General features: G+C 44.9%; 1 protein-coding gene and 1 long non-coding RNA gene across 3 annotated transcripts in view; one reads left to right on the plus strand and one right to left on the minus strand.

Moving 5' to 3' along the window:
* The window catches only part of ADAMTS5 (ADAM metallopeptidase with thrombospondin type 1 motif 5), a 64,133-nt gene extending 59,970 nt beyond the window's left edge, over positions 1–4,163 (minus strand). Inside the window, exon 1 of the mRNA XM_003410322.4 lies at positions 2,355–4,163. Within this exon, the coding sequence (XP_003410370.2) occupies positions 2,355–3,449 (1,095 nt within the window). The 5' untranslated portion in view covers positions 3,450–4,163. The remainder of the gene's footprint in view (positions 1–2,354) is intronic.
* Positions 4,164–5,748: 1,585 nt separating this feature from the next.
* Positions 5,749–16,170, plus strand: LOC104845926 (uncharacterized). 2 transcript variants are annotated; one of them, XR_010318718.1, is made up of 4 exons: positions 5,749–5,928; positions 6,555–6,719; positions 8,082–8,317; positions 11,204–16,170. It is a non-coding gene; the product is annotated as an uncharacterized LOC104845926 (long non-coding RNA). The 2 variants fall into 2 exon arrangements; XR_775708.3 differs by having other exon boundaries at positions 6,555–6,676.
* Positions 16,171–17,382: the final 1,212 nt, after the last annotated feature.

Raw genomic sequence — 17,382 nt, forward strand, 5'->3', positions numbered from 1 at the left:
TTGTATTTTGAAGTACTCTCAAGTGACTGCTGCATGGATCTTGGGATATTTTTCTCTAACCCTCTTTTAAATTAGGTGCGTATATTCACAATACACAGGCTTTTCAAATATTTGGTTCTTAGCAAGCTAGATGTATATAGCAGAAGGCCAACTGCAAACTTAATGAGCTTTGCTTTACCAAAAGTATGCTTCTGCTTGGCAAGGAGGCAACAGAGGGGCGATGTAAAATATTTTCCATGTATAGGCTACTTTGAAAACTGTCTGTTACTACAATACTTAGTAAAACAGACCATTGTTTCTCCCTTGCCTTTTTTTTTTTTTTAATCTATTTAAAATGTGCTGATCGCTTCAGAACTTGGAAAACAGGAAGTGTTAAGTACCCAAATAAAAATCAAATCCAGAAAAAGCACCAGATCATTTAGCATCACTGACTAGTTTCCTTTTTTTTTTTTTTTTTCCTCTGGGAAGCAACTGAGAAAATTTTGAGGCTGGGAATAGGGAGTTATGAACCTCCTATTAATTTATATTTATTTTTCAATTATGGAATATGCCCTTTGTATTCAAATGGGAAAGGAAACTACTGAAATGACCCACTATTGGAAACAGTATGCTTACAAAAGTACCCCCCTCCCCATCTTTCTTTAGAGAAGCTCCTTCCACAAACTCTCCAAAGCATCCTTCTTGGCAGCCTCTTCTGATGTAGCTAAGCAAGGAAACTCAGGCATGGAAGGTTGCTTAAAAAAAAAAAGAGAGAAAGACTTGGAAACCAAGTGAGAAAGGGATAGCTTTATAAGAGAACCTCATTTCATCCAGAAGGCTACAGAAAGAATGTTCTACCATTTCAAAGACTAATGTGCAGAAATTTAAGGACAGTTTCCAGAAGATCACTTAGTTACAGGCAAGATTTTCCACTGCGCCCAGCGCCTGCACTGCCTCCTTCTCCCTCAACTGTTGCCTTCTGGTGTCTCTGTTTACATGTGGTTCACATTTATGTCCCCCCCCGCGAACCACAAGTGTTTCTCTACTCCAAATGTATCCACACTTTTCCCTCATACCAGGGGTGCTTTGGTAAAAATAGAAGAATTAGGTAGTGGAGCTGTGTGGTTCTGAAGTCTCCTGCAATCCATCATTCGATTTCCTACTCTCCCTGTTTGTTCCATTTTGTACCATGGTTTCAGAAAATACTTCAAAGTCTGCAATTCTTCATCTTTCCTGGATGTGTCTCAAACACTTTAAGAATGAGCATTAAAAGGTGGATTCTTACCAGGCATCTGAGAAGCATGACTTAAGACTGCCAATGGGAACAGAGCTATGAAAACTGAAGTTTAGAACTATGATCAAGCCAGACTCAAAACCAACCCAGACTAAATGTGTGTGAAAGTCACACTTACACGGTGGTCTAATGGTTATGTAAATAGATATTGTGTTCCCAGACCCTCTGGGCCTATGAAGATCAATTTCGTCCTTCCGGTTACCATAATCCTTAAAAAGGGGAAAATCTTGGGAAAACATTCCTTCTTTATGATTGACTCTGCCCAGACTCCTCCCTACTGGTGTTCAGGAACGTAGTCATCCAAAAACCAAACATGCCAGCTAAATGTGACCCTACAGCGGTGGCTGAGCTGGGAAGTTGGGCAGATGCCTGTGGTGCGCTGGTTGACTAAGCAAAGGAGCTGCTAAGGAACCTAAGTTTCCTCCTTCAACGTACTGGGTTTCTATACCCTCTCTGGAAACCCTGGTGGTGTAGTGCTTATGAGCTATGACTGCTAACCAAAAGGTCAGCAGTTCAAGTCCATCAGGCACTCCTTAGAAACCCTATGGGGCAGTTCTACCCTGCCCTGTAGGGGTGCTATGAGCCAGGATCGACTGGATGGCAATGGGTCAAAGGGTCATCTGCTGTTTACGGTTCCCCAATCATTCCTACCCAGGAACCAAAGTCCCATCCAGGTGGACCTATAAGAACTCTTGACTGGTGTTGCAAAAGAGGTTCAACTAGTAAGGCATGGACATTTTACAAAGGGATTACACTGGATGATCCATCAAGCCCCTTCCATTAGGTTCCACCAAGTCACATAGTTTGGCTTATTGGAAAGTAGCATACCCATGATTCCAAAGACCACCTTGCTATCCTGCCTTATTGAGTAATTGCCTAAACAGATCTGGTCATTTAAGATGGGGAATTACTGCTGGGACTACACTGAAGATAAGGGCAGCTGGCTAGGTTACCCGCAAGAAGCAGCTAAGCAAATCCTTAGTGACAGGCGGTTTATGCAAAAGCCAAAGCCATCAGCAAGACTGTCCCTCCCACCTGCCTCCTTACCTGTGCCTGGCCCCCACACGCAGCCTGGACCTACCTCCCGAGTAAACAGAATGGCCGCGTCGTAATGCTCCTCGTGATCGTCCCCCAGCTGGTTGTGTTGATGCTGCCACTTGCAGAAGTTCTTGAGCGTGGTGGCCGCGTTCTTGCTGACCTCCAGAGTCTTGTCCTTGTCACTCAGTACCACCACCTTCACCACGGCCAGGCGGATGTGGTTCTCTATACTGGCGTGGCTGTACAGACGGTTGGCGATGGAGGCCAGGGTCAGCAGGTAATGCTGCAGCCCGCGGCCATACATCCGCGCCATGGACGTGTCCGCTACCAGGAGCAGCTCCACCTGGCGGGCCCGGGAGATGGAGCGGCGCCGTCGCCGCCACCACGTCTGCGGTCCTGAGTCCCCAGAGGGTGAGGGCGCGGACTCGTCCGGGATCTGCAGAAAAAGCGAGGCTGGCCGGCCCGAACTGTTTTGTGCCGGGGGGCGCTCTCGGGACCTAGGCGGAGACCCTGGGGTCTCGCAACTAGCGCGCGGCGGCAGGGCCTCGAAGCTGAAGCCCTCGCGGGTGTAGACGTGCAGGATCCGTGCAGATCCGTCCCCGTACACGCGCCCTGTCTCCTCCTCGGCCCAGGGCCCGCGCAGCAGGGGCTTCAGTGTGTAGCGTGCGTGCTTGACCGCGAAGAAGCCGTGCAGACCCCCGCAGAGGTCAAAGACCGCCAGCGACCGGGGACTGCCGTCCACCATGCCCCGGTAGAAGCAGTGGCCCCGGTGGCGCCGAGGTGCACTCGGCCCGCCTCCTGTGGGCATGAGGCCAGAGGCGCCCACCGAACCATCCTGCTCCAGGTCCAGGAGGAACCTCCGGCCGCCAGCGTAGACGAGGTAGCCCACCTTGCCGCCGCCCGAGTAGAGCCGATCAATGTTCTGCACGAGTCCGCGCTGCGGCGCCAGGGGGTGCGGGTGGCCCGGAGGCCCGGCCCGCTCCTGCGCTTCCTCCCCCCGCCAGCGGCGGGGCTGGGCGGCCGTGGCAGCGGCCGGAGGCGGCCGGGCTTTATCCTGGGCAGGTGCCTCTGCGGGGCCGGCCGCGGCCGGGGGCAGGCGGAGCGCGCACAGCAGCAGGGACGCCCACCCGAGCAGCATAGTGCGCTGCCCGCGGGGAGGGGCTGCGCGACGGGACTTTATGGGTATTTGTTATTCGCTATGGAAGTTACCGGGGCGGGAGGGGAGGAAACACACACACTTGCTTGCAAGGTTGAGTCAAGTGTCGGAGGGAGGGGGGGGCCCTGGCAGCAGCGCCAGCCTTTCCGGGCCGCGGTGTCAGCGTGCGAACTTTTCTTTGTCGGTTGGGAAAATGTTTGGATTCCTGCCCCAGCAAGAGGGGGGAAAAAGTAGGGGGAAAAAAAAAAAAAGCCGGGTAGTGGAGATTCAGCAAATAGGAGAAAGGAGGAAAACCCCCAACTCGACCCCAAATACAGCTCTACCAAGAAAAGTCAGGAAGGTGGCGCGCACCCGGCCGGCAACTGGTGCGCACTGCCTCCTGCCCCTTCCACTCCTCGGGACCGGCCGGCGGCGGGGGTTCCAAGCTCCGGCACCCACTTCCTTTCTTATTTTGTGGGTTTCCTTGACTCTGCTGGAACCAGGAGGAAGGGAAGAAAGAGAGGGAAAAAAGCCGTAAAATTTAAGACAAAAAGGCAGGGGGCGGCCTGCGGCGAGCCGGAGAGGCGGCGCGGCTGTTTTCCTTCGGCTGCGGTGTCCTCCTGCCCGCGGTCATCCCCAGTCGGCCGCTGCGAGCGCAGAGAGCAGCGCGAGCGCTGTGAAGATGCGAGGAGGTGGAACAATGAATTTATAGCGGCATGCCATCCTGCAATGGCAATTTCAACAATTCGTCACTGCACGCTGCCTCTTAAAGGGAGAGCTTCCCCCACCACTCCCACCCTTCCCGGTCCGCGCCTAATCAGATGGGGGAGGGCGGAGGGGGTGATCGAGGAAAGGCCGACCGGGGAGGAGGAAGGGACCCGGCGAGGTGGAAGGAGGGATGAGGGAGGGAGCAAGGGCGGGGGGGGGGAGTATTTGGGTAAGAAAAACAGAAGATTTCCTTGGCCTCTTTTAAAGCCACAGAGGCTCCGGGTCTGTCTGATATTTCACAACCAATCGGGGTTGGCTAACCTCGGCTTACCTCATCTCCTGAAGGGGTGTTTTGGTGTGTTTTTAAAGTTATTGAGACATTTCAAATCTCTCCCTGCCTCCTCTGGCCTGCTTTGCTTTCTCTGGGTAGGACGTTCCTGCCCCAAGTTTCTCCCGTTTGCATGCCGGTGCCCTCCGGCCTCGCAAACCCTGGAACTCCATCCACCAGGACCGGCTTTCAGCTGGCGAGCGTCCCCTCGCCCCCGCGCTCCTTTCGTCTGCTCCCAGCTGTCCCGGTACCGGCCTTGCTTCCTCCGCATCCCCTGGCCTCTTGGTCCTTGCCGGGTTCGGGCTCCGGGTGACTAACTTCTGCCGGCCACCAGCAGAGAGGCTGGGCAGCCGGAGAACCGCGGGCGCTTCCTGGCGCGTCGCTGCGTCCTAGCGCGGTGGTGCCCCCCGGGCAGGGCCGCCCGCGGCCTGGGAATTCCGCGCCTTTGTGTGCGAAGGGCGGGCTACACCCTTTCTCAAGCGCGCCTTTCATCAGTGCCCACGGTCTGCCACTTAATCCCAGCCAAGTGGAACTGCCTTTGCGTTAAAAGGGCAGGGCAGGAAAGAGTTAACTCTTGAAGGGACTTGCGTTCAAATTTTTATTTTAAAAGATTTTTAAAAATTGTGCCCATACTTAGCTTCTTCCTCCTGCTTAAATGGCCCATATCTGTGCTTCTCTCTCCTAAAGTAACGAGTCACGCCGTAGACCCTGACCTATTATCATACTCAAAAATTCGTTTTAAGAGTAAATACTTTGGGGGGGCGGGAGCTGGGAGAGATTGGTGCTTATCAGTACTCAAGTGGAGCCCTGGTGGCGCAGTGATTAAGAGCTCAGCTGCTAACCAAAAGGTTGGCAGGTTGAATCCACCATCTGCTCCTTGGAAACCCTATGGGGACAGTTCTAATCTGTCCTATGGGGTCGCTATGAGTCAGGGTGGCTGGATGGTTAAGGGCTTTTTATTAGTTTGGGTACTGAGGTGGCATTGCCACTGCTGTCCGGTTTCTCCTACTTGTTTCCTCTAATTATCAACTCGAAGGAAGAATAAGGGAAACCCCACTTTCTAATCCCTGCCAGGTCCTGGTTAGAAGATGTCCCGTAGTAGCAAGAGCGTCCCTCCCCACCCCCTTCACCATTCTTCAGGCAAATTAATGCACAGTAAATAAACGAATCACATGTGATTAGCATATTTCTGTCCTTTTCTACGTCAGCTTGAAGTGAGGCAGAGGACAGCTGGGCTGTCCCAGGGGTCCCCAAGCTCCTGGTGGTCTTTGTAGACCTTGCTAAGGATATCTGATCTTTTTCTCAGGGAAAGAACCAGGAGGATCCTGGACTGGTTTGAGGTCCTCCAGTGGTGCTAACCTCTGGAGGGAGTCCCAGAATTGTCCAGCACCTTCTGGAGTCTCCTGGGAGGCAGAGTGAAGCACAGCCTGGGGTCTCACTTATGAAGTAAGTTGTCATTGTGATCTGCAGAACACCCGGCCATCCATGGTGGATCCTGAAGTCCCTGAAGGCCTGGAAGGAAATTGCTGTTGCTGAAAGTCATGGCCTTTTACTCTCAGTGGTCAGTTGTCCAAGGTCAATACTAACAGTTAAACATTACTTTGAGGAAGCAGAGAGATTAAAGGGTCAACATATAATGGAGAACCTAGGTCCAGCAGTCAACTTTATCCTCCCCAAGAGCCTTCGGGCCTTATTATGCTGGCCATTCATCCTCCAGTGGTCATTGCCTTGTGCCTACGGATAGCAAGCTTTATTTGTTTTACCGGGTTGGCAGTTTGAATCCACCAGGCGCTCCTTGGAAACTCTATGGGGCAGTTCTACTCTGTTCTATAGGGTCACTAGGAGTCAGAATCAATTTGATGGGAATGAGTTTTTTTTTTTTTTTTTTTGGTTTAGTGAAAAATAGCCTGATATTTTGGTCTAAACACCTTCTCCAACTAAAACAATCTAGATTTAGTAAATTTAACTATTTTAGTAAATTTAACTATTTTAGTAATCTCAAAGAATGATTTTAATAGGTATTTTGGGTGATAATCGTCTAACGTATTAATTACAGTTCTTTACATCCACAGATATTTACCAGTTGCCTTGGAGTTGTTTCTGCCTTATGGTGACCTATATGTTTCAGAGCGCTCCATAGGATCTTCAAGGGCTGATTTTTTTTGGAAGTAGATCCCCAGGACTTTCTTCTGAGGTACGTCTGGGTAGAGATGAACCTCCAACCTTTTGGTTAACAAGTGAGTACGTTAACCATTTTTATCACCGAGGGACTCCCTTGGTTCTTAATAGCATCTTATTTAGCATCTTGAGGAAATTCCAAGTAGATTTTATTCCAGTTGAAAGCTTTCCTCCTCTTCAAAAGCGCTGCACCGATTACATGAATTGTTCCCCTGAATTTTATGCCTTAAGTTTAATGATATTTGTGCTCGGATTATACAAATGTTCAGAAATATGTTGACAAAGAGGATAGAAACAAAGCCCCAAACGTGAATATCGTGTACTAAATAAATTTATTAGAACATTGTCTTCATAAATAGTGAAACAAATAAACCTTGTAAATATAAAAAAAAAAATATATAAGAAGGGCAAATTCTTGCATATTTGTAAATTTTCTATTTGGGTATAATTTTTTTTTTTTCTGTGAAAGTAACTTGGACACTTTAGAAAAGTTTATTTGGTAATACATCTTAAATATTATCCTAGTGGATAAGGATGAGCTGCTCTTTTCCAGAAAAATTCACTTTGGTCAGTCCAAGGAAGTAATTCGCTCTGGATGAAAGCAGCCAAAGTTTTTTGTGTTCTTTTTACAAGTGGAAATATATTGTCCACCATGTTTTGGTGATCTAAGTACTACTTCATTCTATTATGATTATTCAAAGTCACAACTTCATTTGTGCATATTTAATGAGAACTTTCCACTGTATTTATAGAGTATATAACTGCAAAATACAATTAATATATAATTTTACATTTCCAAAAAGGAGGAGAGACTGTCTACCCCTTTAATATTACAGTTGGAAGCTACTTTGGAAATCACCTAAGTCAACTTCCTCCACCTAAGGCCTAGAGACCAAAGTGACTTTCCTGCAGTTAGAAAAGTTCACTAGTGGTTCAGTTCTCCTGAAACCTTAATCTCCTGCCTCCTAATTTGGCGCTCAGTCTACCACACCATTGAAAATCTCTCCAGTGTGACAAATATCTGTTGAGGTCCTCCTGAAAAGTGCTAGGAGAGGTTCTCAGAGGGTGTATAAACATGAATAAGCCATGATTCTACCACTCATCTGTCAGTTTGTCATGCTGTGGTGGCTTGTGGGTTTTTGTCATACTGGATTTTAAATACCATCAGGGTCACTCATGGTAGGTAGGTTTCAGCAGAGCTTCAGACTATGGCAGAGTAGGAAGAAAGGCCTGGCAATCTACTTCTGAAAATTAGCCACTGAAAACTCTTTTGATCACAACAGAATATTGTTCAATAGAGTGCTGGAAGATATGCCCCCTAGGCTAGGAGACACTGTACAAAAGCCAACAATAGACTCAAACATATCAACAGTCATGAATTTGATGCAGAACTGGGCAATGTTTTCTTCTTTTATCCTCAGGGTCGCCATGAGTTGTAGTCTACTCGATGGTAACTAACAACGACAACAAGAAACTACAAGCCACGATTAATGTTTTCAAGGAGGTCCCAGTTCAGACATGGAGCCAATTGTATCGAAAGATGTTTGGAATATAAGCTGGAAAATACAGATGGAAAAAAGTGAAGGAATAATTTCTGCAGATGCTCTGAACTGTGTTTTTCCAGTATAGCTTCACTCCGTAGGATTTGTATGTCCTTGTAAGTAGTATTTTCTTATATTTCCATTTGCTAAAGTGCCATTTCCCTTTTCTCTCCAAATCTATGATTTTAATGCTAAGAGTGGGAAAATATCTGACAGGAAAGTATTCCCCTCCAGCCAAACACCTGCTCACTACCTCCCATGTAGGCGAATCCCAGTCTTCCAACTCTGCGTAATGGTTTCCTTTCCCGCATCACATTTCCCACCCTCGGCCTTGCTGTATTTTGAGCTCTCTTAGTGTTGTGTCCCTCAGTAGCAGTATGCATGGATGTTGGGGACAGGATCTGCTCCACCTGCTAGCAGCCAGAGGTCATTTATGAGCTGTGTCCTTGAGTGCCACTGAGCTTTGCAATCTCTAGTTCTCAAAAGACTTTGCTTCAAAACCAAAGGTTATATTTGGGGAGTTGGGAGAAGAATGCATTTACTCTTCCAGTTTTGACATGAATCCTACATTTTTAGAGGGAAAACTATACCGAACGGTCCTCCTTCTCTCATTTTCCATACTTTTTCTCTTACTTTCAAGTCCCTGGGTGGTGCAAACTGTTAACCTTTGGGCTGCTAACCCAAGGTTAGGTGTTTGAGTCCATCCAGAGGCACCTCAGAAGAAAGACCTGATGATCTGCTTCTGAAAAATCAGCCACTGAAAACCCTGTTCTACTCTGATGCACATGGGGGTCCCCATGAGTCGGAACTGGCTCAATGGTGAGTCGGAAATGGAAGTTACCTCCTCCTCCATCTTCTCCTATAGCCCACAATAGTGGAGCACTCTCTCTTTTTTTTTTTTAATGTCTTTTAACACAGCATTTTTCATGTGTACATCCATCATGTTGTGCAGCTGACCCCATTATCCGTTGCCAAATTTCCCATCATCATAAACAGAACTCAGTGCATCTTAAACAACGACCTCCTTTCCCCCACTTCCTCCTGCCCCGGTAAACACTAATAAACTTTGGTCTCTATACGTTCGCCTATTCTAGGCATTTCATATAAGCGAGATCATACAATATTTGGCCTTTTGTGGTTGACTTACTTCACTCAGCATGTTTTCAGGGTTTATCCGGGTTGTCACATAGAGCATGGGTCTTGGTGCACCGGTGCACCCGCACAAGCTCACATACATTTGCACACATAACACGCACACATAGTATGCGTGTGCATGCATGCACACACTCACGCTTAACTGGCCCTTAACTCACGCTTCCCACTAGGCTGCTGAAGGGTGGTTAAAAAGTCCTGGTCTAGAGTTAGGATTATAGGAGAGGGGATCATAGGAGCTCCCACAAAGAAAATGCTCCTGAGACCTGCTTGTAAAGTTTTTAGCTCCCCCCCTCCTCCCCGGGAAGTATCTGCCTGCCAGATAAAACTAAACACCTTTGTTTTCTGCCCTCCAGCTAGGACATACCACAGAACAGGCTATCTGCTGTGATGGATAACAGACTCATTAGAATCAGTTTTTACTTAATATTATAACAAAGACATTTTTAGAAAAGCTCGATTTTCATTTAAGCAGAAATTTTATACTTCAGAAAAGTCTTCAAACGAATAGAAAAAAATATACGTATGCATTATTTAAGACACACAGGTGCCATCTGTAAAGTAAAACCGACAAGTCAGTTTGTATGCTGATCAGCTGTGAAATGTTGTTTTACCTTTTCTCACATGGTTACGCACATATTACTTGCTTTTATTACTTATCCGAGTTCCTTTTTTTTTTTTTTTTTTCATTTTCCGGAAGTTATCCTAAAAGCAAACCTTGCTGAAAACACATGGAAAATCAGACTTTCCAGCGAGAGTAATTTGAAACATTTGAGGATTCTTTTCCTTCCTGATGGCCAATTTCAAGCCAAGATTTCAAATTATTTAATGAATCGCGTTGGGGTTGTAATTGGAGTAGGAGGTGTAGTTGCTTAGCCCTACAGTATTTTTTTTTTTCTTTTTTTAAGTTTAGGCCCTAACCTTAATCTTGTTCAAGTTCCAGAATATCTCGATCTTCTTTGAAACGATTCCGTCTTTCCATATTAAATGTATTTTCTTTACTCTGGGCAATAAAGTAAGAAGCTCAAGTTAGTCCAAACGAACCTGATAAATGTCAATCGGTTACTGCTTCCCTCGCCCCTGGCCAATAAGGAAATGGAGACACTGACTGCCTAGCTAATGAGCTGAGCTCTCCCACGCTGCTGGGGTCTCTGCCAATTGCTTCCCTGGTCCCTGGAAGTAATATACGGTGTGATTTTTTTCATGAGTGATCATGGACTGATACACACCAGTTTGGTAAACATCTTTCCCAAACAGGTAGATGGAAGAGCAGCGGTTCCGGTTATAATTCTAGATGAGGGTGAGGGTTCAGATAAAGACACTGCAGTTTTTCACTCACTTTTACTTTGAAGGTGTCACTCTTCCTGACACCCCTGCTTCCCAAGCCCTGATAATGTTGGAAACAGGAAGAGACGATGCCACCATGACTTACTGACAAGATGAAGACTTGATTCCAAGTCCCAGTAGGAACGCTTTACTTGGCATTTGCCATCAACTCTCCTGCTTTTTCTCTTCCCAGCTGGCCAGACCTGGACCTGTTGGAAAATCTCCTTTAGCAGCTGGAAAATTCCCCAGAGTTCCAAAACAGATTGCCACCTCTGGTCTTCAAAAATATGAGCAGAGGAGCTTGAAACTGCAAGAAGAGAAGAAGTGGGCTTTGTTTGAGTGACAGTTTGGGAACTAACCTGATGCCCACATTTTCTTGTGGTTCTTCCCAAGAGCTGAACTCTGGAATTTGCTTCTCTTTTTCCTCCCTTGAGGTTCCTCTTCCAATCCATCTGCACCTTCGCCAAGCTCCATCATAACTCGGCTTCAATCTTAGTGAGAAACAAATTCTCTTTGTTTTTCAGGGTCGCGAGGCATGAAGTTGTTCGAGAACAGAGGTGGGAAAGGTCTGATGCTGTCACTCACGAGCCTCACGTCCATGGGCAAAATCATCTCTTAACGGGGAGGCCTCAGTGGATCTACACACAATGGTAGTCAGATCCTTGATGGCACATGCCAACTTGGGCCCAAATGGCTCGGGTGAATCTACTTAATGATACCTGAAAGAGTTCTTTTGATTCATGACTTTATAAAACTAATTACAAGTATTTGCATGTGAATTACTAAACCCATTCTACAATTAACTGTATAATTTCTAATTTGCCTCTCTGCATCTCAGTCCAGCATTTATTTCTGCCAATGCATTAATCAAGGTGATAATAATTCCATTTACCTGTTAGTTTATTAGATGTCTTATTTTCTTTTAGAAAATTTGAATAAGGAACATGGTGCTAATCAAACCTAAGTAAGGTGGAGATATGAACAGAAGGAAACTGACAATATAAAATGAGGGTGTCATATATATTCCACAGGTAAAATCTACAGTGTGTCCACAGAATCCATAAATAACTTTTTTTTTTTTTTTAATATCTGTGGTCAGTGAACTGAAGGGCAAACCATCCTGACTGGACTCAGCTAGTTTCTAGCTAATCAGCTTACCCTCCGAAAATGCAAAATAATGTCTTGAGATTGTTAGCTGTTTTTTTGTCCAACCCCTCTCCTTCCATCTCTTGTAAACCTTGTTTTGCCTTTGGTTGTTGACAAGAGTCTAGTCGTTGGATCTCTTCTACATGAGCACAGGACTTGCACCCTGAAGATAACTCAGTGTCCCAGAGATGTTGTTGGCCTCCCTCTCTTCCTTCTCTCTCATGCTCACTCTCACTCTAGAGCTCTTGGCTTTCTTCCCCACTAGAACGTGGCCCTATGAAAAGAGGAAAGGTACTTGTCTTTGTCACCATTGTATCTCTAGTTTCTAGCTTAGGAACTGCCAAGTAAGAGGCATGGATAGATACATGTTATATGTGTGAAATATGTGTGTTAACTATTTTATAACCATTATATGTGCATGTTTTTATAAACACACATATGGCATCTGCTGATATTTATCCTTTTTTTTCTGTAATAATGGAACCACACTTTTGCAGGGAAATCCAATCCACAGGATTAAGTAAGACTGACTCCATTCCTATTCCCTGCACACAGGCCTGGGCACTTGATACCAAACCTAGGCACTCAGAGTGCCCCATAAGCCTGGCCATAGCAATTGGTTCTGGAAGAGCTGTGTGCTCATTGAGTCCCACTTGGGACATTTGCCCAAGTCATTGTTGAAATGTGCCTTTTCTCTGAATGGAGCATGTGTTAAACAGGGAGGTCTATCTGCTGTAATGAACACCGTCGAACTCTCAATGGTTTTTCATGAAGTTTATTCTTCACTCGCATCACAGCCCACGCGGTTTTGATGGCAGGCTGAGTGTTGCTCCATGCAGTCCTTCAGAATCTTAACTTGTTCCATCCTGTGACCCTGTCCCATCCTCAGCCAGCTGCGTTTGAAGCTGACATAGAAAGACAAAAGGGATGATCTCACTGGATTTCAGTGGTTTTAGTGGTTTAGTTTTAAGTCATGGTATTTCAGTTGCCTCATATGTATCTGAAACCTGGACAATGAATAAGGAAGACAGAAGAAGAATGGATGCCTTTGACTTATGGTGTTGGCAAAGAATGTTGAATATACCGTGGACTGCCAGAAGAATGAACGAGTCTGTCTTGGAAGAAGTACAGCCAGAGTACTTCTTAGAAGGAGGAAAGATGGTGAGACTTCTTCTCGTGTAGTTTGGACATGTTATCAGGAGGGGCCAGTCCCTGGAGAAAGACGTCATACTTTGTAAAGTAGACGGTAGGTGTAAAAGAGTGTTATCTGACCTTACTAATGCCCTTAGTAATGCCAGTAAATTTTCATTAATCCTTAAACTAGCCCAAATCAGACTTGGCCTGCCCCTCATGTGCAGAAGGGCCAGCTGAGACAGCTAATTGACCTCAACAGAGGACACAGCAACAGGAGGAACGAATCAGAAGGAAAATCATCACCCAGACCCTATTTTGAAGCAAGAAGTCCTACAAGAATCATGTCACCTCCTATTTCCTGACCACCTTCTGGAATTTTCCCTCCCCAGAACTCCTGCACGGCTGCCATCTACCTGCCCAAATCACATGTAAGCCCTGCTTCCCTGTAGCTCAGGGAGCCAGATCTGAGGAACTTCCTCCAGGCTCCTTGCTCTGCACATTGCAATAAAGTTACTTTCTCAAAGACCAGTATCCAGATAATTGGCAAGTCTGAGCGCACTGGACAAGGACCCATTTTTCAGGTTGGATAACAAGCGGAAGACCCTTGAAGAAATGGATTGACACAGTGGCTGCAACAATGGGCTCAAATGTAGCAACGATAGTGAGGATGGCACAGGACTGGGCAGTGTTTCCTTCTGTTGTACATAGGGTCATGAGTCGGAAGTGACTCAAAGGCACCTAACAACAACAACAAAAAAACAGAACCAAATCCATTGCCTTTGAGTCAATTCTGCCTCATAGTGAAACTAACAACAACAACACTTTAATTAGGGATTCTGTCACCTAAAACAAGAGAATCAGGATCAACATACCCATTTTTTGCTTACCTTGTCTAGCCTCTAGCCTAGTACCTTTCATATGATAAAACAAAAACCAAACAAGTTGCCATCAAGTCAATCCTGACTCATGGTGACCCCATGTGTGTCAGAGTAGTAGACAACCTAACGTTTTTAACCAAAGATCTGAAGAATGAGTGACTGTATACTCAATATTACTATGTTGGGCTACACTAATGTAGAGCTATTGGTCTGATGTTAATTACCAAACTTATCTCATGAATTATTCCTGAAAATTGTAGCTCTAAGTAGCTAATAGGGGTTTGACACTTATTATTCTATTACTGTATTTTCTGTTTTTCTGTCCTCTATCAGCTATGCATGTCTCATGCTGCTCTGTATCAAAATTGCCAACACCTTTTTTTTTTGGTTGACACAATAATTGCAGAATTTTAACATTTACGATTATTGTATTTCTGTTATTCTAAGTCAGTTTAATCTTATTAAATACTGTAATTGTCTGTGAAATCCTGGACTTGAGGACATCTAATACCCCTCCAGTGTACTCTGCAAAAATGCTTGCCTCCCCAGCCTCATCTTTCTGCCTGCGCCTCAGGGTGGAAAGGGAATGATCTCTTTGAATTTTAGTGGTTAGAACAAACCACCAGGCTGAACGTTAAAATTATGAAAAATGTCTGCCTTGAGTGTGATGCTCTTTTAAGTACTATTTAGATGGGATCAAACTGACAGGAGCAACTGGAAAGATTAGATAGGAACCTTATGGGGCTGTGAATTTATGTTAATGGGGGAGGAACAACTCAGAAAAGGAGGGTGAGAATGGTTGGACAACGTGAAGACTATGATTAATGTCACTGAATTGCACATGTAGAAACTTTTCAGTTGATGTATGTTTTGTTGTATATATTCTCAACAACAACAACAAAATAAAATAAAATTCTTCTATCGAACCATGGGCCTGGGGAAAATCTTATTTTGTGTGACTTTTCTGTGTAGCTCAACTGTATATTCTGACTCCTCCAATAATAACAACCATAGGATGATGTTTGGTTAAAAGCACAGGCTTTTAATGTCCAAATTTATATCCCAGCCTAGGTACTGTCAGCGATACTGAGAAATTTATTTAAACTTTTTGGGGAGAGGGTCATCAGCTACAAAAGAGTGATAATGGTAGCACATACCTCATAGGGTTGTTATGAAGATTAGGAGATCACATATGGAAGCAATGCTCAGGACAGTGGCTGGTACCAATGAATCATAAAATTACTGTTATTTATTTATTTCTTATTACAACAGCTGAGGGTTTAGCTTTAAGTCTTTCATGTCCTTTACATCTTGGTTCAAAGAGTATATCTCTTTACCTTGTCCTGATAGGAGGTGTCTTAGTCATCTAGTGCTGCTATAACAAATACCACAACTGGATGGCTTTAACAAAAAGAAATTTATTCTCTCACAACTAGGAGGTTAGAAGTCCAAGTTTAGAGTGCCAGCTCCAGGGGAAAGCTTTCTCTGTCTCTGTCAACTCTGGGGGAAGGTCCTTGTCATCAATCTTCCTCTGGTCTAGGAACTTCTCAACCAACACAGGGAGCCTGGGTCCAAAGGACAAGCTCCACTCCTGCCTTTTCTTGCTTGGTGGTAGAAGATCCCTCCCCTCTCTGCTAGCTTCTGGCTTTTATATCTCACAAGACATTGACTCATTCAACCTAATCCTGTAGATTGAATCCTGCCTCATTAACATAACTGCCTCTAATCCTGCCTCATTAACATCATAGAGGTCAGAGTTTACAATGCGTGGGAAAATTATATCAGATCACAGAATGGAGGATGACCACAGAATACTGGGAATCATGGCCCAGCCAAGTTGACATACATTTTCTGGGGGGCACAAATCAACCCAAAGCAGGAGGTTTCGGAAGAGAATCACTAATATTGTGAAGAATGATGATATTAAGATGTTCTGCATGTTAAGGTTGGAGAAAATTCTGGTGGGAAGAAGAAACTCCCAACGGGTTTAGAGAGAGATGCATCTTCTAATGGTTATCACCTCTCATGTCTATGTGAAGTATAAAGAGGAAGTTTTTGAATTAATCTCTCCCATTCATGTCCTCTTGTGTTGACAGTCTCTGATCATCCCTGTGCGGTGCAAATGGTTTAGTGCTCGACTACTAGCCAAAAGTCTGGGAGTGTGAACCCACCCAGAGGTGCCTCAGAAGATAGGCCTGACCATCTACTATTATAAGGTCACAGATACTGAAAATCTGTGGAGCACAGTTCTACGGTGCACACATGAGCTAGCTATGAATCAGAATCCGCTCGGTGGCAACTAACGAACATTAAAATCATTCACGTCCTTGTGTTTTCATCCCTTCTACCACCTGCTAGACTTTTCACACACAGAGGACAAGGACTGTTACACTCATTTACACGTGCCTTTTCCACATAGCACAGCATCAGACCTTATAGCCTCTCACAAATATTTGCTTAATTGCTTTCAATTAAATCAGTCACATATAATGTTTAGGTGAGGACAGAGAAAGCAAAAAATATTTTAGTTTCTGTTTATTTTTTATGATCTTGGTTGGAGTTGAAGGAAAAGAGAATTACAGCCTATTAAAGAAGGAGCCCTGGTGGCATAGTGGTTAAAATGATTGACTGCTAACCGAAAGGTCAGTGGTTCAAAACCACCAGTGGCTCTAAGGGAGAAAGAAGTGGCAGTCTGCTTCCATAGATTTACAGCCTTGGAAACACTATGGGGCCTCTGTGAGTTGGAATCAACTTGAGAACAGTGGTTTTTTTTTTTTTTTTTTTTTTTTTTTACTAATCATGACTATCTGTAGCTCAGTCAATAGAAACCTGTGTTCTAGGGCCTGAAGTCAGAAGAGAATTCAAGTGGCAACAATGTGACATTAACAGTTGGCACTTAAAAAACAACTCAATGACTCTTATCTTTATAATTACAAGATATAATGCATCGGACCCTTAGAATTACTGGGTATGGCATTCACATTGCAATCATTGGATGGTTCCCCAAAGAACTTAGATAAATAGTACATTGTTGTTAGCTGCCATCAAGTCAGCCCCCAACTCATGGCGATCCCATGCACAACGGAATTAAACCCTGCCAGGTCCTTCAGCACCCCCATCATCTGTCGTGGATCTGATCGTTGTGATCCATAGTGTTCCCAGTGGCTGATTTTTGGAATTAGATCACCGGGCCTTTCCTTGCTTCCTAGTCCATCTTACTCTAGAAGCTCCACTGAAACCTGTATAGTGTCTATAGCATCAACTCCACTGAAGGATGGGTGGTGGCTACCCATGAGGTGCTTTGGCTGGTAATCACACTAGGGCCTCCTGCATGGAAGGTGAGAATTCTACCACTGAACCATCAATGCCTCAACAATTCATCGTTTGAACTATAATAGCCTGAACAGCTATCTGGTATTTCTGGCTTAGGGATTTTTTTGTGTGGTTGTTTTGTTTTTAATATTCGTTGTCACACAACCAACAGCTAAAGAGATTAAAGCAAAACCTAACACCACAACTCATTGTTTCTTTAAATACTTAAAAAG

The sequence above is a fragment of the Loxodonta africana genome, chromosome 20 (genome assembly GCF_030014295.1).
Source record: "Loxodonta africana isolate mLoxAfr1 chromosome 20, mLoxAfr1.hap2, whole genome shotgun sequence".
Lineage (NCBI taxonomy): Eukaryota > Metazoa > Chordata > Mammalia > Proboscidea > Elephantidae > Loxodonta > Loxodonta africana.